General features: G+C 39.4%; 1 protein-coding gene across 5 annotated transcripts in view; it reads left to right on the top strand.

Moving 5' to 3' along the window:
• Positions 1–22,929, top strand: part of LOC111589102 (neprilysin) — a 68,077-nt gene that overhangs the window by 22,277 nt on the left and 22,871 nt on the right. Inside the window, exons 1-4 of one of the 5 annotated variants that reach the window (XM_023299819.3) lie at positions 13,014–13,496; positions 16,590–16,766; positions 18,159–18,194; positions 21,430–21,591. In XM_023299819.3, coding sequence (XP_023155587.2) covers positions 13,454–13,496; positions 16,590–16,766; positions 18,159–18,194; positions 21,430–21,591 — 418 coding nt within the window. In that variant the 5' untranslated portion in view covers positions 13,014–13,453. Of the gene's footprint in view, positions 1–13,013; positions 13,497–15,474; positions 15,880–16,589; positions 16,767–18,158; positions 18,195–21,429; positions 21,592–22,929 lie in introns of those variants that run through there. The other 4 variants (XM_035943674.2, XM_023299820.3, XM_023299821.3 and 1 more) reach the window with 4 other exon arrangements.

Genomic DNA, 22,929 nt, shown 5'->3' with positions numbered 1-22,929 from the left:
TCTGTCATGTCGTCTGTCTCTGACAGTGAGTTTTAAAGTAATTTTATTGTATCACCGCTTGTGTTTAGCATTGATTTGTATGCGTTTTTCAGTTGAGTTTTGTGTATTAAAATTCTGCATATTAAAAATATATGACTAGTAATAGCTAGAATCCTGTGTGGCTGTGTTAGCTATTAATACATGGTGCATATCAGAGTGAATATGCTGGGCATATGATAATTAAAGTACTTTTTTTTCCCCCAGAACTGTGCTTCACTGTCTTGTGGCATTCATTAACTACAGTACATTCCCAGTTAAACTACACAGCAAGTGGTCCACCGGCTACTGCAAAGTGACACTGGGAAGGCATAAACATGGTTAATGATGTCAAATTAATATTGTTACATTCCAAGCAAAATTCAATATGCACCACTTTACTGGGGGAAGCACAAATATCTGAAGTACAGTTTGTAATAAGGAAATAATGAATAAATCAGATTTCGATGTAATCATTAGTAAAGAACTGCTATTCAACTGGTCATTAAATTAGAGGTATTCTAAGATTGTCATGATTTGTCCCTTATCTGTCCCTGGAAACTGGATTGAGTTTGTGATTTGGGTAGCAATACCTCCACAAGTTCAGTGTGAGGGTCCCTGGAACTATTTACAGAGCATGAAACAAACAGAAAGAACCTAGTGTACCTAAAAAGAAAGAACCACTGCCTTTAAAGGATATGATTCCAGTCTCTGTCATATGTACAAATATACACATTTTTCTTTGCGACATTCAATTATTGCTTTCCTGTCTTTTAAAGGATCTGTTCACTACCCTTTAGTGGAAGTGATGGGCCACAAATTGAAGTTTATGCAAAGCATTAAGTGATCTGAGTTACTGTCATTGAGAGGATTTGGTATTTCCAAACCGACAGTGGCGGTAAAATAGGGAATATCTTTTGTACTTAAAAAGGCTTTCTCCTGAAGATGCTTCATTTCTCAGCATCTTATTGTTGAAGTCTTGCATTAACCTTAGATCAACTTTGGGACATTTTTTTGCACCAAACAAGGACTGTGAATCTGGAGACAGCAGGCCACTAAGAGTTTTGGATTTGTCCACTAGATGGACCTACTGCACTGTGGAAAAGCTGATGGATCAGGTTTGCCCTGAGTCAAACATGATTGTAAATTGTGGCTCACTCAGGAGGAACCAGGCATCCAAATAATGTCCTAAAGCCAGTAGAACCTGAAGAAACCCTCAGATAGATAACAATGTGTTTGTCTTCTAAACCCATATTTGCTTTCCTGCAGATTTGTAACTTTGCTGGTGTTATGTGGGGACTCTGGTGCTGCTTTCAGGTGGGTCACTGCTGCAGTCCTACAGGGAGCAAGAATTATCAAGGCATCTGACTGCGAAGAAATGTGACAAATTAGCTTTCTGTTTCTTTGACCATTGCTCTCCACAAACTCCTCTCCAACAATCTACCCCACACTAATCAGCATAATGAATTCCTTCAGCATGCCTGCCTTAATGGAACCAATTACTTGTAGAAACAGAAAAAATAACACTATCAGAAAACACAACTAGCTCAGAGTGACCTTCCTGGAAGGAAACCTATGCTGTCTGTCTGGTAAACTGCTGTTTGTTTGCTTTCCTATTAGACTGAGAGACAGCATTAAGTGATGGGGGAGAGAGGAAATAAAAAAGGAAGCAAGTGATGTGACAAGGCTGTCTGTCTTCGGGTTCCTGCATGAGTGTGCGCAAGTCTTGCTTCCCTTCTTCCCTGCCCATGTGTGTATATTTCTACATTAATGAGCAGACTGGAGATTTTCATTAGGCCCCATTAGTACCTTTTTCCCCCCTTCTGGGTCCCATTTTACTCCTGCACTCTCATTTATTCTTCTGATGCAGTAACCATAGAGAGGGAGACAGAGAGTGGCAGCAGACATGCCTCACTGTTGCAGGAATTCAGTAAACTGTGCCATATCTGGCGACACTTTTAGAATAAACTGACTCATTTAAACACTCCCCCCAAAAACGAAGCATGAAATGAGCAGAAAAGCAAAATGATGGCAAGTGAATTATGAAAATGATTGTTCATTAAATAAACATCTCTGCATTAAGTGTTTCAGCATAAGAGCCAAATGTCTCAATTACACAGAGAGAAAAAGAAAAACATCTCATGTGGGACTGAGCCACAGTCGAAAGGTTTTCTTGACTGACATCTGTGCATCAGCTCGGCCATCATCCACACACTGCTGACAAGCATGGCTGGGCACTTTTAAAAACCTTTCAAGCAGCCACGCTATCAAACTAGAGCACTCTTCAAAACACTGTGGAAGGGTAGCGACTCCCCAACAAGTTAACTGGCAGCAGATTTTATCTTGGGAAGTGTGTTTTCAATCTTGGTCTTTCCAATCCAGCGCACATCTCAGACAGAGATGAGGAGTCTGAAAATTTGGCTGGGGTAAAAAAAAAAAAAAAAAAAAAATCTTTCTTTTGAACGTCACTAAAAATAACAAGTATGTTTCACCACAGGGGGCTACAGCAAGGAGAAGATGCTGCTGTGCTTTCATTGCGGAACATTAGAGGGCAGTGGCTTTACATAAAGCACCAAAGCAGATTCTAGATCAACCAGAGGCTTTTTAAATACATTGGACAGATGGGCAGAACTCAGTAGTTGGTGTTAACTAGTCTGTCTGTGCAGCCTGCTGTGTCTCTCACCTTCATGCTTTCTTAGCTCTTCTGTAAGTTTTAGCATCCATCATATGCTCACTTCTTGAAGGGAAAGATGGAAACTGCAAAGGAAAGATTTGTCCACGTCTGCACTGACTGTTCAAAGTCATGTTGAGTAAAACATTTCCTGTCAGAGAATTTAGGACAGAGGGGAAAGACAGGAGAGGGGGAGGAAACCGAGTGTGTAAATCCAAATAGAAGTGTAGGAATGTCAGCGGTGGTTGACAGATCATGTTGGCGTGTTAAGACAAATATTGCTCGAAACAGTACAATGTCCTTTCACAGAAAACAGAACACCAAACAAAGGTGACTACATGAACCAGTGTTGTTATTCACAAGGACGTTTGTCACAGTACAGTCGCACAAACACCACAGCTTCAAATCCCAGTGATTCTCTGGGGACAAAAAAAGGAAAAGAACTGTCTTGGAATTGGTCTAGACATGCCTTACATTTTGATCAGTGTCTGCATTCGATCAAATCTCTTTTCAGTGTCAGGATTAGGATAAATCCCACAGTTGTATGTGCATTGTTGTGTGCCCACATTACGCCATGCCCAGATTCTTGCTGGAACATGTGGCGTGTTGACAGAGCAAATATAAAAGCTACAGAAGAGCATAAATCTGTATTCAAATCAATTCATTGCTACTATAAACATAAAATCCTGTGCACATAGTGAAGTGTCATGTTAAAAATGCACTTTCGTCGCGGTAACTGAATGGATACTTCATGCCTTGGAGCTTATTCTGAAATCAGCGATATGCGAGAAGACAAGAAATATAGCACAGTCTATATTTACTGTGCTGTTATGTCAAAATCAAAGGGTTATTGCACATCAGCAGGACTTTGTCACACTTCAAAAGAGGGTTAAATAAAGAGCGTCTTAACTAGAAAACAGTAATCACTTTTGACAATGCCACTGAATTGGAAAAACACCGGTAATGAAATGAGTCAAGATATAACATAAGCCCTGTCACAATGCCTGTCCTTACAGTGCAAGTTGATTTCTTAACACGCTTCAATAAATTCCTCTTTTTAAAAGGTTTAAAAGAGTTTGTAATTTGTAAGAAATTCATGTTCAATAAGTCATTCAGTCCCACTTCTTCTAGAAGGTCAGTGCTTATACAGCTGAGTCAGTCAAAGGGGTTTTTCTCAATTTGCAAGCCCAATATTTCTTCTTTTTAACGCCTTGCTGCTAATCTATAAAGCAGTATGAAAAAATAGCAGTTGCAATAAACAAACCCTTTGTAATAGCTGAATTTGTCAAAAGTGGCTTTGTTTCTCGTGTACTTTTAGCTGGGTAGTTCGCAGTGCAAGAACTTTAATTAAAAGTCTAGTAACCTCTCCTCCACTGCTTGTCGTACATTTCCATTGGCAATGTGCTGAGGTCAAAGTCACCCACGCAAGGTGCACCAACCTCTGTCGGAATATTTGTGTACTAAGAGAAATGGTACAGTAGTGGGACGCTGTGAAGTGGTTTATCAGTTTGTGAGGGGCCTGGCGCAGAGGTGTCAGATGGTAAGAGAACGTGCTCAGGAGAAAGCATGCTAAGTGGCCATGACTGATGAGAGCTATCAAAGAGAATTCTTCTGGGTCCAGTTCAAACCAATTCAGAACAGCCTACACACACACACACACACACATGAACACAGTAACACACACATAGCTGCACTTCTAAACAAACAAATGAATGTATTTTTGTGAAAAAATATATATTTAATTGCTTAATGTGTCCTGTGGAGAACAATTAAGAACAAGAGAGCTATTTAGGCATCTCTACAATTAGGCCAGATTAGAGACCAATTACCCACAAACACAACTGGGACTGGCAAATTCTTCAAAGCAGAGGAGCCTTGTCCCTGGTACAGTGTGGAATCCAATGAGTATCACATACTGTACCGGACCAGTAGAACTTAATCTGGAAAATTATCACACTAAGTCTGAGATCAAAGCTGTTGTAGCAGCAATCAACTTGACCGACTTGACCTCCAGCTGTCAGCATGTGAGAGTCTTTGGAGGTAGAGTGAGGGTTTGTGTCTAAGTGTGCGCATGTGAGCATATGAAAGTAAGAAATACAGTAAATAAGGACACACGCTGTCATTGTTGTGAAGCATCTGCAACGTTGGGCTTGAATTTCCAGCTGAACTAGCACCACCTATTGGATGAGAAAACAACAGCATCAGTTTAGAAGTGTAGGTTGAGATGTATGGAAGTAGTTTGACATAACAGCAGATTCTGAGGACAATCTGCAGCCTGTTAAATGTAAATGATTTAATCCTGAGGGAGTATTCTTGGACAGTCAGACCTATCCCCACAGTGTTCTGTCAGTTCTGGAGAATGGTCTGGCTGCACCCATTATCATTCTTTTGTGAAGGAAAAAACACAGGGTTGTTTGTCTTTCTTTAGTCTGACTAATCAAATGTAGATTGCCTGCATATGCCTGCTATTGGCTGATTAACTCAGTCAGCATCCTTTCCCCTTCCGCTATCTGTGTGTTACCGTTGGCTATGGGAAACAACAACAGCAACATCTGGGTACCAAATGACTGCACTGAAAATGAAACCGAAAGAAAGTTAGGTAAGTTGTTGTTGTAATTGTGCAGTCAGGCAGCTGTCCTTTGTTTTTGTGGTGGATTAGCCATTTTAATCGCAGTGCTTGTTTCCCTGAATGTAAATGTTAAACCACAAGAATTCTAGCCATCACTGTTCTGAGGGCATCACATCCTCTGCTTAGCTCCATCCTCAGGGACGGTGGTTGGTTAAAAGAAATACAAACACCCCTATAGAGGAATGATAGTGAGGTGCAGCTAGACCATTATGTACTACAGAATGGACTGGAAAAGTGAGATTAGTATGTCTTTATAAGAGTCATAATTGTTTTGGATGGGAGTAAGCCCAGGATGCAGTGATGGTGCCCCAGCCAAACTGTGTTGTGGGAAACTTGTTTGGTTGTGGGCAAACATGCGCAAATGTCCCAGTTAGACAGCAAATGCTGTAAACACATACATTATAGATCCTTTTTTCCTTTGGCATTTTCAGTGTGTCCGTTGTTATTTCAAAAGTCATCATTGTTTCTTGTAGCAGAGAGATTTTGAAAATGGTAACAACCAGAGAGTAAGAGGGGAGAAGAAGTACATGTCCAGTGACAAACTTACACCCAAAATCTACATCTGGTGAGCTACAAGCCAGGTCAGTAAGATGCTACTATTGTTCAAAAAAAAAAAAATACTACATGGAGGATTTCTATGTAAATATCTCATCTTTAAAAAGTGTTTTGATGGGATAAGTGTATGTCTGTCACTTGACACAACTACCGGTGGCCCCAGGTAAGGAAATTCAACACAGAATGGCCATGTATGAGCAGCAAAGCAACACAAAGATATTATCACAACTTAAAATTACTACAGTATAGTCAGATTTGCACTAGCCTTGTACAATATCCATTCCTTGTTCATTTGAATAGAACTGCTTTGTTATCACAGCGGGGATGCCAATCTAGCAACTTGACAAACTACTGGATGGTCAGAATGCAAAAAAAAACTTTTTCTGCAAAGCAACGTGACTGAATCTGGCAAAGTGCTGCATTGGCCTTTAAAATATGCACATGTGAGTACACACTCCATGTGGATCACTTTGTAAAGCTGAACTGAGTATTGCTATCATTTACATCACAATTGTGATGAAAAACAAAACCGTTGCCAGTTTTCAGACTTGCAAAACCACCTCTGTTGGTATTACAAACCGCTTCGCTGTGTAAACCATTTCATCTGATAAGAATTCTAAACCGTTAGCCAAAATGAATCGTTTATCGTCTCTTCAAACGCCACTGTTATGTTTTATTGCAGAGCTGCTTTTGCTCTGAATCCATCACCTATTCTAATTTGTTGTTGCCTTTTTTACTCATCCAGCAGACAAAGTAAAATTACAATTTATTTGTTGTCACATTTCTCTTTGCCTGATTAATGTGAGGCCAGTGTTCACTCTTTTAGCTTGGTTTTAGTTTTCACCACCCTATGGGAAACACATCTGTCATTTCAGCTGCTTAACGCTCCGCTAAATTCACCTATAGTCACTAACCTTTTCAATCTGCTGTTTCGTGCTGAGCAGACAGCATACAGCAGGGTTTGTTTTTTTTTTTTTTCACTGAAAATAGCCACCTGCTGAGACTCAAAATGATGACTAATGACTGTTTAGCTGAAACAGTAAACCAAAAGAAGCAAAAAACACTCTGGAAAGTTGAGCGTATAATAATTCTCTGTACTTTCTTTGCTCCAAGCGACCCCCTTTTCACATTACCACAGTCATATAATCCACTGTTAATCTTAAAAACCTCGGTTATTGCAGTTGGAAATAAACCTGTGATAAATTGCATTTACTGAATGGATACACATGGAAGAAGAATTTTATGTACAGAAATTTACACAATACTGTCCTTGGCACCTGAATGAATTCGTGTACTGGCAAGCACAAGATAAAATGAGAGGGCAGCAGAGAGGACTGCGAAGAGAAAGACACATCTCAAGTGTGTGACAGTGCAATGAGTATAATAAGAGTGCAGCACTACAGCAGATTTATGTGTTTAGTGTTTGTCAAAAATCTGCCAGTAAGATTTCCTCTTCAAGAAGGTTCATCTGATCTACATGGGAGGTTTTTCAAACGAGTATGTGACATTCCTTTCCGCATCAGCAGATTCCTACTGATACCAACTCACTATGGCAAAGCAAGTGCAGACAAGTGAAGAGGGTAATTACTGATGAAAGGAGTGTGTCCTGAATTGTGACTGCGTTTACAACCACCACTGCTAATCATGAAAACAATGAGGCAGGTGAACACTTCGGAGAAAGCAAAAAAAATAAATAAAAAAAAGAGACGTTTGTCCCACTTGTGCGATTTGAATGATCATAAAGGAATCTCTGCACAAATGATGAATATAATAAAGACATACAAGGGTGAAATTGTACTAACAATGTTGTGGAGACAAAAGTTACAAAACAGTAACTATACAGGGACTCAGTATTTGTGGTTGACACTGGGCAGATAGTTATTATATTTAAGGAAGCATAAATCTCCAGGGAATAAATAAAAGTGACATATACATGTTGTGTTTGGATGTGTGTGTGTTTAAGGATAACATTTGTTCACCCCGGCTTGCTTTGCGACTGCTTCCCGTGTGTGCACTAATGTTTTATCACACATTGTATTTTATTGTGAGCCCCGTAAATCACTGGAGTGACTGCAAACAGCAGCGATCCCAGTTTCAGTAATATCAGTATCAAAGAAAAATAAAAAAAAACAATGAAAGGCTTTTGTTAGTGCAGCGGAATTCTTTTTCTGGACACAGTGAAAAAATTATCTCCCTCCATCCAATTCCTCCTAGATAAGAAAAACAAACTTAAAAAAAAGAAAAAAGCAGAAGGAGCAGTCTGAGCCAGTCTGGAAATATTGGGTAAAGTTGGCACTTTTAGCCATTTTCCTCTTCATATCTGTCCTCTGTTCCTCTTCTTGCAGCCTCATGACCTCCACAAACCACAGCCTGAAAACCCCTCTGTCTGAGTGACAGCAGTGAGATTATAAATGTGTATGTAGGTATATGTGAGTCCTTGTTTGTGCGGTTGTGCTTCTGTACTTTGGTGTGAGATTGTGTGTGCGTGTTTATGTGCACTGACAGCAGACTTTGAGCCAAACTGGACATCCCGTCCATCGCTGATAGGAGAGTTACTCCCTTGACAGTTCCTGAAAGAAGGTGCTGATAGAACAAACCCATCTCAGCGACCTTGATCCAAACCACAGAACCTTCATGTCTCGGCTCATCCGAAGACGTGCACCTAATAGATCAATTGAATTTATTGTCGGATTAAAATAGCACTTCTTGAGAATATGACAAACTTGCTGTCCCTTGTTGTGACTCACAGGCATATGTGGACCACATGCAGAAGTGTCATAGTTTTTGCTTCCAGTTCTCGAGAACGCAGTTTAAAAACCTAACAACCACATGGCTGTCACTGAAAACCATGCAGATTAATCACAGCCAATGGAACAATTAAGAATTTTTTAAGTAAATTCCACCAAGTTGCAAATAAAACCAGATGTGTCATGTCAAAGAGGCATAGTTTTTGTCCAAATGCTACTGGCACAATGTGCAGATGAGCAATTGGAGCATGTACGTACCTGTATAATGATTGTTTGCACTTACTGGTTTCATTGAGAAATACAAGACCCAAGAAATACTGTGAAGTGTATCTGTGCCTGTATGTTTGTGTTTGTGTTTGCACATGTGTGCCTATTTTTGCAACAAAAGACAGTTTAATACCCGTTTCACCTCAGGCACAGTGCAATTAAAATCCAATACTCTCCAGGAGTCCATAACATGCTGGGTTTTACTGACAGCAAACGGAGCCCAAATGGCCAACAGAGAAGGGGCGACAGGTTTTATGTGAAGAGTGCAGCAACACAACAATGGAAAATATGATCACAGAGGTTTCACTTCAAGCAAATGAACATCTTTCAGATGCAGTGACAGGCAGCTGCTGCGAAAACTGCTGTCAGTTCAGCTTCACAGATAATTCAAAAGATATACGCACAGATGGAAATTCCTGGGAGGGAACTCATACTGTTCGTGATCAGAAGCAGCGCAACATGAACGTTGGTGCTGGGGTGACACTAAAATAGCTTGCTTAAGCATTTACATATAGATGTGTAGTATGCATAATTGACAGTGCGGCTGTGATGAGAGCACACTTTGGAATGAAGGAAAATGCCCTTACATTTGAAAAAAGGGGAAAAACACTAAAAATGACCCCATACAGCAGTTGTATAAACAGCTTTTTATGAGCTATAGTTACTTTTTATAGTAAGGAAAATAGCCCTGGTGGCTACAGAAATCATGATGAATGCTAAGGAAAGGGTGAGGTGACATAGTTATAGAGCCATAATATTTGTGTAGAAATGAGGTCAGGGTGGATGGAGGGGTCAATGAAACACTGAACTTTACCATGGCAGACTGTTTTCAATTTTAAACAGATGGTAAGTATTTCTTTTAACCATTACTGTTCCATAACTTAAACCACAAAATTATTATTGTAGCCTGGAGAATGAGGCTTGTGCATTTTAACCCAAGACCCGATCAAGCTGCTTTTATGTCTAAACCTAACCACATATTTACCCTGGCACTGTCACACCGTAAAATGTCCTATGAGTTGTGTGTGTCACCATTCAAGTTAGATGACTTTTTGAGTATAAGGACTACACAAAATGATTTAGGTGTAGTCAAAGATAGTTGAAAAAGTATCCCATCTATAGCACATAGTAAAATATGTGTCATTAGCAGATGTCTCTTTGACCAGACGATGAGGTGTCCATCTTGCTGACGACGTGGTTAAAATGTTCTCCGACTAGTTATAAAAGTTACACAGTCAGTAACCACAACTTTACATGCGCATGTGAATACGATCAGTCACTCATAATCTTATCTTGTGAGCTCTCTTGCTTCTGCTGAAATGAGGTCATATATTCTCTGCAGTGCATTTACTCTGTTGTCTTCTCACTTTAATGCTGACTTTCACTTTTAGACCAGACATCCTCATGTATTTGCATAGGTTGCTGCTCCTGCAGATGTGACCCTGCGTTGAACCTAGCTGTTCAATAGTGAGAGCAAATGGCTACATGCAAATGAACAGTAACAAAACATAGAGAACAGATTAAAGTAAAAAGGTTTTTTATGGGCCAAACAAATGTATTATTCACTAATGAACCACTCGTGGTTTAGAGTAATGCAGATCTTATAAGAGCAAGAAGGCTTTAAACGTCGCAGAATCAAATGCACTATAAGGTATTGGTGACAGCTCTGATTCATCAGTATTGAACCACAGTGGGTATAGCCCTGGCTCTGTAAATAACAAAATTAAATAAACTTTGAGAAGGATGAAGCTTTTCTAGTTAGCACGGAACGTTCCACCAATATTGGCTAACATTACCTACAAGTTCCAATAATATTTTAAAGTTTTAATCTACTGTTCAAAGTAGGGATGTTTTTCATTTCTAACAATGTACTAGAGAGGTTAAAACTAAGTTGTTTTTTTTTTACTGCAACAGTAAGAGGTTGTTTGGAGGATGTTATCAAGAACACAGATTATGTTCCATGATAACAAAGGGTTCTCAAAACAACATTCAAAAAATGTTCTCCAGATATTAGTAAGGCCTCAGGTGATTTTTTTTTTAAAAGCAAATGTTCTTGTGATGTAATACGATAAAAAAAAAAAAAGGTGGAACATTCCTCCTGAAATGTCCTGAGGGCAATTTCACGATGTTGATGAGGAGCATCCTCTAGAACGTTTTCTATAAAACATTCTCACAATGTTCCATAGTAACAAAGCAAAGAAAATGTTTTCAAACGACTTTGAAAAACTGTTTTTCAGAGGCATCAAATGACATGATGTGGTATATTAAAGACAGAGCAATTAGCCTTTTTGTTGAGAAAGCACATTATAGACCATTCTTCTATAAAACATTCTAGCAATGTTCCATGATAACAAAGGAAGAATGTTCTAAAACAACTTTCAAAAAATCTTTCCAGATGTTGTTGAGGCCTCAAATGACAGAACATTTTTATGGAGAACATTTTATAACAGTCCTGCAATGTGAAAATTCAAAGTAGAACACTTTGCTTTTTTGTTGAGGAAATGCATTATATGTTCTATCAAACGTTTCCCCTTTGATAGCAAAGGAAAGATGTTCTCAATGCAACTATCAAAAATGGTTTCAAGATGGCATGAAGAATCATATGATAGATCATTGTTTGTAAGACATATTATAATTAATATATTAACGTTCTGCCCACAATGTTCTGAGGATGTTTTGAGGATGTTGTTGGGAGAACTCACTCTTGAACATTCTTCAATGAAACATCCTTAAAATGTTTCATTTTTAAAAAGGAAGAACATTCACTTCAAAAAATGTTTCCCATATACAGAACAATTTATAACATTCCTGTAATGTGATACATTAAAGTTAGAACATTCAGCTTTTTGATGAAGGAGCGCATTATAGAACGTTCTTATCAAACATTTCCCCAATGATATCAAAGGAAGAACATAATCCAACGTTCAAAAAATGTTCTCGATGTGATCGAGACCTCAAATGACAGAACACTTTTTATAGCATTCCTGTAATGTGATACGTTAAAGGTAGAACATGGAACAATTGCCGGATTCCAATGAAGGATGTTCAACATTCAAAAAACCTTTTCAAGATGTTATAAAGACATCAGAAGGTTCTTTGTAAGATGTTCTTGTAATGAGATATATAAACCAATGTTGAATATTCAGTCTGCAATGTTGGAAGGATGTTTTGGGGAAAATTCTTCAAAAATTCTTGTATTAAACGTTCTTACAACGTTCCATGATAACAAAGAAAGAACATTCTCAGACAAGTTTAAAAAATGTTTCTACATATTATATATATTGTTAATTAACATCCTACTAGCAACGATCTGAGGACATTTTGGGGATGTTGTTGAGGAACACACTCCAGAAAATTCTTCTAAAATACCTGCTTACAACGTTCCATGATAACAATGACATAACATTCTCAAAAAGCTTTTAAAAATGTTTCTACATATTACATGTATATATATATTTTAAATGAACATTTTGCCAGCAATGATCTGAGGGAGTTTTGGGGATGTTGTTAAGGGAACGCATTATATAATCTGTAAAACGATACCATTGTATTCCACAATTATAGAACAAAGGAAAAATGAGCTCATTCTAACAGTTTTGAGCATGTTAGTGTTTAATGGAATAACAATGTTATACTAAACATTTTTACCTGTAAAAAAAAAAAAAGAACATTCTGAGAACTGAAAGAAAACTTCCTGCTGAAAACATGAGTAGAATTGTGCAGAACTTTCTCAGAACATTTTTGGAACCAAATAAACTCTGAGTTTATTATAGTGGTGCTTTCAGGCGCCTCTGTCTAAAAAGTGACAGAGATGTATTGCAGTGTGAGGAGAGTAATGAAATAAACCCAGTGAACCTGAATTATATCATATACTGGTCACGACTTGGTGGGATTTTCAAGTCTTTTTTGACGTTTAGATCAGTCATATAATCCCTGTTTTACTTTGGTGCAGGTCCTGCCAGTTCCTTGAAATGTCCACATTGACAGGTTTTTGATCTCCTTTGATTTTCCATGTGCCTTTAAAACTCACGACGCAGTATACACGAGTATGTGCACTGGAATATGCTCCACATCACTTCATCACACACCTGAACCTGCGCCCTGGAGCTATTTAGGCACCACTGACAGCAAGTGCTGCTGACAGGGTCACTTCTAAACGCCGCCCTGACGGAGGAGACAGCGTCTCTGCGGACGGGGAACTTCAGGATTCTACTTCACCGCCTCACTGCATGTCACCGGCTCTATAAATATGGGATCTCCCGATCACGCACTTGACCAATTGCGCCGCGCAGGACTCTGATGGATCATCTGAATTCAGCGATCCTCTCCGGGTAGATGTGGTACAGTAGTTGTAGAGACGGGTCTGTGCGTGAGTGTTTGCGTGTGTGCGTGCGTGTGTGCGTTTGTGTGTGAATGTGCACTCCTAGAATAGAAAGGAAGAAGGAGAGGCGGGATCGGTTTTGTGCCTTGTTTGAAATCCGGGGTGAAGCAAATAGATCGTCTGTGACAGATTGATCAGCACTTCGCGCTCCCTCTGTGGATTTGCTGGATGTTTGATCAGTGGATGTGATGCCCATATATATCATCGACCGAAAATTTCCCGACATATCTGGTAAGTGGCTCACGCACGCTGGAGCGCCTCTTGCCAACGCGGTGCCATCTGTGTGCGCCAGTACCTGCCTGTGCGCAATATTGCCTTTTTTTTTTTCCTTTCTCCTTTTAGTGCGTGTGCGTGTGTGTGTGCCGGTTGGGTGATACGGGGCAGCGTGCACCAGTTGATCACTGCTGCCACCCCCCTCGGAGTTCCTGACGTGCAACAGGAGATGAGGAGCTGGCACGCATTTAGCTGCGTCTTGCTCGGCTGCGAACCCACCGCGTGTGCTGCAGATGAATATTTTTATCCCTTCACTTTAACACTTTGATAATTTTATCAGAAAAGAGAACGGAAAAAAAACTCCAGCTGGGTATCTCTTTCTAAGCTCACTTTGTGATATTGGTCCACTGCATTCCAGCTGCAGCTGTGATGTTGCAGTGAGTTTTGGTGTAATGTCCCTTTGAAAGTTATTTTTACTATTGCATCCACGCTGCTATTAAAAAAAATAAACACCATTAGGAAAAGCAATTTAAGAGATGGACTTCATTTCAGTTAGATCACAGCACCTTTGGGCATCAGGACTCTTTTCAAAAATGATTGGAGTCTTCAGTGTGCAGCTACAGGCCCTGTGCTGAAATTCACATCCCAGAGAAGGTGTTATTTTAAGTTAAAGTAGGCCACACTCCTGTACTTATTCAAACTCATTTATGTGTGTGACATGTTCAGGGCTCACATGGATGTAGGTTGTAAAAAAAAAAACTGACTTTGTGAAAGTAGCCTGTGTGTGTGTAGGTGTGTGTGTAGGTGTGTGTGTGTGCAGACTCGAGTGTTTTCAGGTGTCTCGGTGAATGATGGCTTTAATTTTGAAAGGGTTTGTGAGGTCTCTCAAGACATGGTGGCCATTTATGTTTCAGATATATCATGACAGACAGACAGACAGAATGGAGGGGGGGGAACAGAGAGAGAAAAGTTTGACTCTTTGGAACTCCTTTCATACACCATTATCTTAAAAATGCAGACACAGCAGCAGCTCATACCTTTCAAAACCCACTCAGAGCCACATTACAAAAGAATAAAAGCATCGACTGCATCCTGCAACTGGAGTTGTGACATTAAACACATATCAGACGTTCCTCCTTCTGACAGAGTAAACATCCTCAAAGGCATCATGCAAGCAGGTCCCTTAACTGAATGGATGAGAATTACCAGACTTCCTGATAAAGAAGCACAGCATTAGTGTTGGTACATGAGAGAGACGTACAGTAAGTGCTCCTTAAGACTCATACCTAACATGCCTCAGCACACTGAGAGGGAGTCACTTAAACATGATTTAGGACCTCTCAGTGTCCCACTCAGATTTGACGCCTTATCCTAAACCCCCTTGCTCTCTCCTGCTCTTTTTTTTTTTTTTTTTGCACATTCCTTCACACCGTCTTTATGTTCCTTTTCCTTTTGAATAAATCTCACAGACATTCGATTTCCTGGCATGCAAAGTGTCAGGATTAGAGTGAATGAATATAATTTACAAAATCTCCAACGCTGGCATGCACACATGGTTTTATTAGAGCCGTGGGACTGCTGTCACGGTGATCTGTTTGCTCGCAGACGAACTTTCTCCTCCCTGCCCCCTCCCAACCTCTTCCTGCTCTGATTAACATATCAACTTGTGTCATCCGACTGCCTCATCTCTACTTTTTATGCCTTCAGTCACTCATTTTTTCTGTCATATTTTCAGCTGTAAAAATCAAATCCAGTCACCACCTTCCTACAGTAAATCTAAACTTGTGGTGATGTCATGGAAGCTTCACTGTTGGTGTGGAGTTGGGAAAGGAGCTTTTTAGGAGTGTGTGAGATGAATGGTGGCTAATCAGGTTGGGTAATGACCACAAGCAGGAAAGTTTACCTCATAATGACACGTTGTTTTATCATAAAGGAGCAGTGATCGGAGATTTCAGCCAGATTGTGGTTGTGTGTGAGTAATGTGGATGAGGATGTGCATCTGCAGCTGACTGTTGGTTCAAAGGAAACTAAGTATCTTTGCTCTTTGGTCATGCAGCGCTCTCATCTCAGCCTGTACGCACAAAGACCCACCCATCTCCACAGACACCTCATGACACTGGCTTGTAAAAATGTGCACAAGTGTGTGGCGGCGGACGAGTGTTTGTGTGCAGCGATTGCAGGTGTGTGTCGTCGTTAAAGGATTAAGGATTAATTGCCTTCAGAGATAGACGTGCTTGTTACTTGAACTTTGTAAAATTCCTCCTTGCCCCCTGAGAGGAAAAACAACCACTGGTGCATGGTGAAGAGCCGAGGAAGAGGTCTCTCTTGTTTTCTGTTGCTCAGAAGTGTGTGTTTCTTGTTTTGTTTTGCTGTTTAGTGTCTGGAGTGTACAGCCACTAGGGTAAGAACTTCCATTGTTCTCACCTTTCGCTCCAAGATAGGATTTTTCTTTCATAAATTGTTGTTTTGCTGTGTCTTTTTTTACTCATTTGTCCTCCCATCACTGCCATGTGTCTTTTATCTCCCTTTAACTCTTCCTATTTTCCTTTTTGTGGGTGCGCTTAAGAATCAGAAAACTTAACGGTGGAATCTTTGCTTTGTTAATGTCAGCATTATTATATTTCATCTGAAAATAGTATGTGCCAAGGTGGCGAAATAGTCAGATTTGAAAAGCAGAGTTTTTAAGTGTCAGATTAGTGGCTGATTTTGGAATCATACTTTTTTAAACATCTATGCTATCTAAATCCCTTTGTTTTCTTTGTTTTAGGGTTGCAACTATTGATTATTTCATTGTCAGTTATTTATGTTGCTTGTTGAAAAATGTATTAATGAACTGATGACTGATAACACGTCACATAATCATGGTTCCCAGATTCCCGGAGGCCTATGTGACTGCTTTGCTTTGCGCAACCCACAGTACGAAACTATGTATCACTCAGGTTAGGGTGATACAAACCAGAGAGAAGCAACACATCCTCATTTTAAAGAACCAGGATATGTTTAGAGATGTTCACCTAATAAATCACTGTTAAGCAATCATCAGCGTGGTTGCTGATTCATTTCCTCTCAGTCGGCCCATCCTTTCAGATTTACTTCTTTCACTTTCTTTAGGTGAGTTGATACAGGCGGTAGCTGAAGGAGGAGATCCGAGAATGACAGAGACCAACACCCCCAAATCGGTTAAGAAGCCCCGCTGGACCTCCCTGGAGATCGGCCTCATTACTATCGTCTCGTTGCTCTTCATCGTCATCGTTGCCCTCATCATCCTCTTTGCCACACAGAAGACTGGTGAGTGCTCTAGTCATAGAGGTTTCATGAGGTATCTAAAACTTCGAGTAGCTCCTAGAAAAAAAAAGATTTCTTTAATCTTTGTCTGGCTCACGCTGAAGAATGTTTGATGAACCTGACAAAAAGCAGTCTGATCAAAACAAGTGCATCATGCAGTTTAAACTCTTCTTGACGGCTATTGACTGTTGAAGACGTTCTTTAGTTATTTTCTTGCCACCGCAATATGAAGTGATCTTTTCACAACTTTCATAAATTGCCTTTAAAGTATGTACATGCACTGGGCATCACTCCAAGCTCCAGAGTTCATGGTTAATGGTAAACCCAAAGGAGTGAGCTGCAGAGCAGTACTTTGTTCAGGTGATAGAAGACACTTGAGCTGGGTGCTTTTAGAGCACAGTGCAAAAGTACAGCCACTGAGACAGAAAGAAGAAAGCAGCGTGCTAAGGAGTTTCCACTGTGTTTTCAGGCATGTTCCTACAACACTGCACCTGAAAAAGCAGGATGATAATTCAAATTTTAAACCTTTTGTGCACATTATGAGGAGGTGTGTAATGTTTATGTTGGTGTAAATGTCATCAGTTCACCTCATGAGGAATGGATTATGTTTAGAGGAACCGTGAAATTGGACCAAAAGCCCCACATCATTTCCTCGCAATGGGAAACCAATGAAAACTGCTTCAGATCAATGTTCTTGTTAATCATAATATGTTTGTTTTTTGTACTTAAATGTCAAATTTATTAAACTGACACAAGGCTCATATTCGAATTTTGAATGAAATGTTTCATTACCCACTAGCAAACCCAAGAAAGATGCATCGTGTTACAAGAAAAACTATTTACAAGCATTAGTTTAACATTGATAATAAGCAGATCATTAATAGATGTAAAAATTAATCATTTACAAACAGAATGACTCTGAGGTTCAGCAGGTTAACGCAAAAATACTAACAGGGAGGTGATTAGGATTTTTATGTGTGTGTGTTGAGCTATTATTGGTTTTTGCAGTCTTGTGCATGATAAATGTGTAAACTGCCATGTCAGAAAAAACAAGAAGGTTCGCCTTGCCTTGTGTTTGTAACCATGTGTGCATTCAACCATGTTCACATCATGAGCAGTCACACATAACACATGAAGGAGTGTATTTAAAGTTATATGGCAGTTTGCTGGTGTGTCATTACATGTCAGATTCACTTTGACCGACATTTTAGCGCCTTGATTCTTTCTGACAGAGTGAAAGCAACACTTATGTGTGCAAGAGTGATGGCGACAGAATGGAAGAGAAATAAAGGAAAAGGAGAATAGGAGGGAGAGAATGAGCGTCTGACATAATGACTGATGAGTGCAAAAATAAAAAACCCTCTGAGTGATGATTTGTTTTGCATTTTCCTGTAGATGAAATCTGCACCACAGCAGACTGCACGCAGTCAGGTAAGCATTGTGTGTTTGTTTGTGTGTTGTCTTAAGTGTCTCATTCTGGAGGCTTAGATATTTTTTCTCCAAGGAAGACAGAATGGAAAAATTGAGACTGCTGCAAAAGCCCAGGGATTTTAGACTTATTTAGAGAAAATAGCCACTTCAACTGTGAATATGCTTCCTCTAAGTCAAAACAGTGATCAAAGAAAAAGTCCTGATCAGCAAAGACATGCAAAGAAGTATTGTTCTCTGATCACCTCTGATAGTGTCTACAAGAGAAATTGAGAAACGTGTAATAGATATAAGCATGTATATACAGCTTAAGCAAATCCATACAGTATGTGTACAACATGTGTGTATTTCAACATATTCAAGTTTTATGTTACGGAGCTTTAATAACTCAACTGTAAGCTCTCCTTGACAACATGCCTGCAGTAATGAGCTGAGACCTTAATATGTACCACACATACCCATTTTCAGATAAATTCCTCTCCTGTAACTTCAAGATCCCTGCCAATTAACATGCATCTTGCATAGAGCAGTATCCCAGCATTTCCTGCTCTTAATATTTTAAGCAAATAGACCTATCTCTCTCCATTTTCATCAATATAACGTCATATCTTGTCACTTTTTCTCATTTCCAAAGAAAGAAATGGTCATAGGAAAACAGTTTATTTATTATAAACGAAAAAAGAAACTGCAATTGTAAATTAGTGATAAAACTTTACCTCTGGTTTGCAGTAACAGATGCCAATTCATTTCTAATGTGTTTTGAGGGAGCCTGTGTCCCACTTCAGTCAGATATGAAAGACAGCCTTGTCACAAGAGATGTTTCAGCTGCCTTGTGAAATTTAATTGCTGTTCAAAGAAGTCCAACACTGGTGCTGAATTGAGCCCAATTAGTGTCATTATACTGTTTTATCTTTGCAAATGGCTCTAGATAATATAGCAGAAAAGGTGATTTTTCTTTTTTTAAGAAAACCACATTTGATTTTGAAATTTGGTGCAGTTGACTATTTCTTCGTATTAGAACTACATGGAGTATTTTGGCCAACATCCAAGGCTTTAGATGGTCCTAAATCTCACATGCGCTTTTCTCCAGGTTGTTCAACAACTTGCTAAAGTAGTTTCTTGCTTTCTTGCTGATCGTTATACAAGAAGATCAATTCCACCCTCGTATCTGTGCATATGTTATGAGCAAAAATAACCAGTAGCCGTGTTTTTTGGCTGGAAATAAGGGGAACAGTAAGCGCAAATGTAAGCACCTCAAAGTTCACTAATCAATGCGCTTTACCACATTTGTCCAATCCATATCCAAAAAGAAGCATAAAACTGACATGTTTTGTTTTATTTATGGAAGATCAAGTGAAAGACATGACATGTTGGTGAGCTTAACTTTACCAAGATGTAGACCGACAAAAAATCTCCTGTAATATCACATCAGTTTTTATACAGATTAAACAAACTAGATAAAGTGTTAGTGATGTAAAAAACTGAGTTCAGTGCACTTTAGAGGTGCAGGTGTGTTTTATTACCTTAAGACAGAGCTGCTGCTTTCCTATCTCCAGTATTTATGCCAAACTAAGCCAACAAGCTGTTGGCTACATCCTTGTATTGAACAGGTACATGTCCCGGCGGTGCTGATCTTCTCCTCTAACACTTAGAAAGAGAGTGAATAACTGTACTTCCCAAAATATTAAATGGTAATGTGGTTGGCATCATTGATCTCCACTTGTGCAAAAGAATATGTAATAGTTGCCAAATGGTTAGAAGACAATTCACAGGCACGGTGCAATATTTCTAAAGCTTTATTCATTCATTCATACATCCATCCATTCATTCAATGTTAATGTGCACTCACAGTACACTGATGTATGGAGGGTTCATTTACAATTCAGGTGTAGGCACACAAATAAGAAACTCGGACAACAATAACAATAAAACCTGTTAAATAGCACAGTTATTAAAATAATTAAAAAAAGAGAGACATTAATCAGAACATTTGCTTTTTTAAAAAACAAATTAATTGAACTAATACATGAACAGCTAGGAAAAAATCTGATAAAATGATTGCCCAAAGAGCAAAAGATTTAGATTATTCTGCAGGTTATACCAGGTTGCAGGTTCACAGTGGGTAAAACTAGATTTTCCATTTCAGGAAAAAGAAAAGCAGACACCTGCAGAGTAATCCAATCATTTGAGCATGATTAGGAGGGGCCCACATTAAAAGACAGTAATGAGGTAATGTAAGGGTGTGAAAAAAAAAACAGTAAGAGCCTTATAAATAAATAAAACACAGTATCTGTCACGCCCTACAGAGAGGGGGGATGGCCACCCAGCCTGAGCATAGAGCTCACAGTGATGAGTATTATAGCCATCCACAGTAGTAAATCAAGCAGAGCAATTAAAAAAGAGTGTAAGAAGAGTGATAAACAGTGTCCAGGGGCTTTAGAGTCATCGCTGATGCATTTATACACAAAATACCACCATAATCCAACAATGATTAGCCATTTCATTAAATGTTTTTCTGAAATGAAGTGAGATAAATTCCTGTAACTGAAACTGTTTTTTGGCATAGTTTAGTCATTAGGGTAGACACATGACATTTAAAAGTTGACTTCTCATCTATTTAAACTCCCAGATATTTGTAGTCTGCAACTCTTCCAATATTTGTACCAATTTGAGAAAAAATGATCAGATTATCAAAAGTAATGTTTTTGGCCCCAGTGAAAATCATGTATTTGATTTTATCTACAATTTATTCACTACAATATTGTGTCGTCAGCATAGAGATGTAGATTACAACCGAATACAGAGGAGACAAAGTCCTCTCCATAAAGGGTGAATAGAAGAGGTCCCGGGACTGAGACCTGTGTGACACCATTTTTTCTGATCACCCCACAATGGTGTCTGTCCAGGACTCTGAAATAAATACTTTGAAATCTTTTCAAAAATAAGGCATGATCAGCTATATCAAGTGTCTTTAAAAGGTTAGAAAAAGTGTTGCACAGTGTTTCCTTTAGTTCAGAGCTGTAGTAACATCATTTAAAGGCAGAGTTGCAATAGTAACAGTCCTGTACTTTTCTCTAAAACCTCACTGGTGTATACTTAAAATAGAGTTTGCTGTGAGGAATGATTTCTATAATTTATGTTGCTTAATTTCAGATCCTACCTCTGTATCCCGCAGTATAGTTTCTTTCGGTGCATATTTCCTCCAATTCCCAGAACTGTTTTCTCTCTGTCCATACAGCGTCTCGTCTCATTGAGAACATGGATGCCAGCGTGGACCCCTGTGACAACTTCTACCAGTATGCCTGTGGCGGTTGGCTTAAAAAGAACATTATCCCAGAGACCAGCTTTAGATACAGCACCTTTGACATCTTACGAGACGAACTGGAGGTCATCCTCAAAGGTCAGACACCTACACACACCCACACAAACAAACATAGATCTACATGCAGAAAGACTAAAACGCAGATGGGCAGGTGAACCAGCCAAAGATGTGCTTTCATTAGTGTAACAATACTGCATTTAGCCTGTGATTAACAACTCTGAAACACCCTTGAACGGCGAGTCTTTTTCAATCCACTTGCTTCTTAAGAGCACTGAAAACGGCCTGATTCAGTTGCTCGAGAATGTGATCTAAGGAGGACTGTCCTTCAGGGACTGCAGCTCTATAGATATCACAGATGCCATGGGAGTTTGGCTGCGGTACTACCATGTGAGCTGGGACTTTGTCAACAGAGTTGGCATTATCAGCATGCGTGTGAGAGAGTGTGTGTGTGGACATGAAGTTCAGGCTGTTTTCTAAAGGTGTCAACACATGGTACTGAGAAAAATCTTAATCGCAAGCATGCATGTGAGTGTGTGTGTCCCAGGTGTTTTGCCAGCTTTTAGGAGGCACTAGAGTCTTGTTAGTGTACTTGGGGTTTGGTTGATACTGCGAGGATCAAGTTACACTACATGTGTGTACGCGTGCTTGCGTGTGTATGTGGGCCGATACGTCACCTCGAGTTGTCTGTTAGAAGGCCAGTAGAGTCCTGAGCCGGAGGTGCTGAATCTTTATGGGGCACAAACTTTCCACAGACAACCAAAACTCTTCAACGGCCATAAATTTACAATTTATATGCCAGTACCTTTCACTGTAATGAAGACAGTGTGGAGTGGCTGCAGGAGAAACGGAGTGATTCAGAGGTGTGAGAATGAATGATCCTTCATGGGTGAGGGTTTAAAGTGCAGCTTGTCTCGTGGACTCAGATAATTTGCACCAGTCTTGAGCACTTTATCTGTCCAATCTTTAAAAAAAATGCAAAGTTTCTGTGTCAGTGAACAGTCTTCTTTTGCTTTCTGCCATTGTGCTTGCCATTGATGACATGCAGATTTTTTATATTTCCCTGAGGATAGGGTACCTATCAACTCTTTTGTTGAAATTTTCTGTATATGTTGGAGAAAACTAATTCTGAAAACTTGCTACTGGCAGCTCTCATCCTGACTTTGCCTTTACTTCTTGATAAACAACTTTTTCTGGGATCAATATAACATTCATTAGAGTTTAGAGATTGTGCTTAATGTAGTCAGCATTTGTTTCTATACCCTTCGTGCAGAGGCGGCTTGTAGTGGCAAAAGTGCATTGTTATTCATTCAGTGTAGTGTAATTATAAAAGTGTATTACTGCAATTCTGACTCATATTCCTTACCAGGGATTTGCTTGAACATGAGATTTTCAGAGGGACTGCCTAGATTTCAAATT

This window comes from Amphiprion ocellaris, chromosome 7, assembly GCF_022539595.1.
Source record: "Amphiprion ocellaris isolate individual 3 ecotype Okinawa chromosome 7, ASM2253959v1, whole genome shotgun sequence".
In the NCBI taxonomy this organism is placed as follows: Eukaryota; Metazoa; Chordata; class Actinopteri; family Pomacentridae; genus Amphiprion; species Amphiprion ocellaris.
Note: the sequence above shows the minus strand (reverse complement) of the source record. Positions and strands in the feature narration are given on the sequence as shown.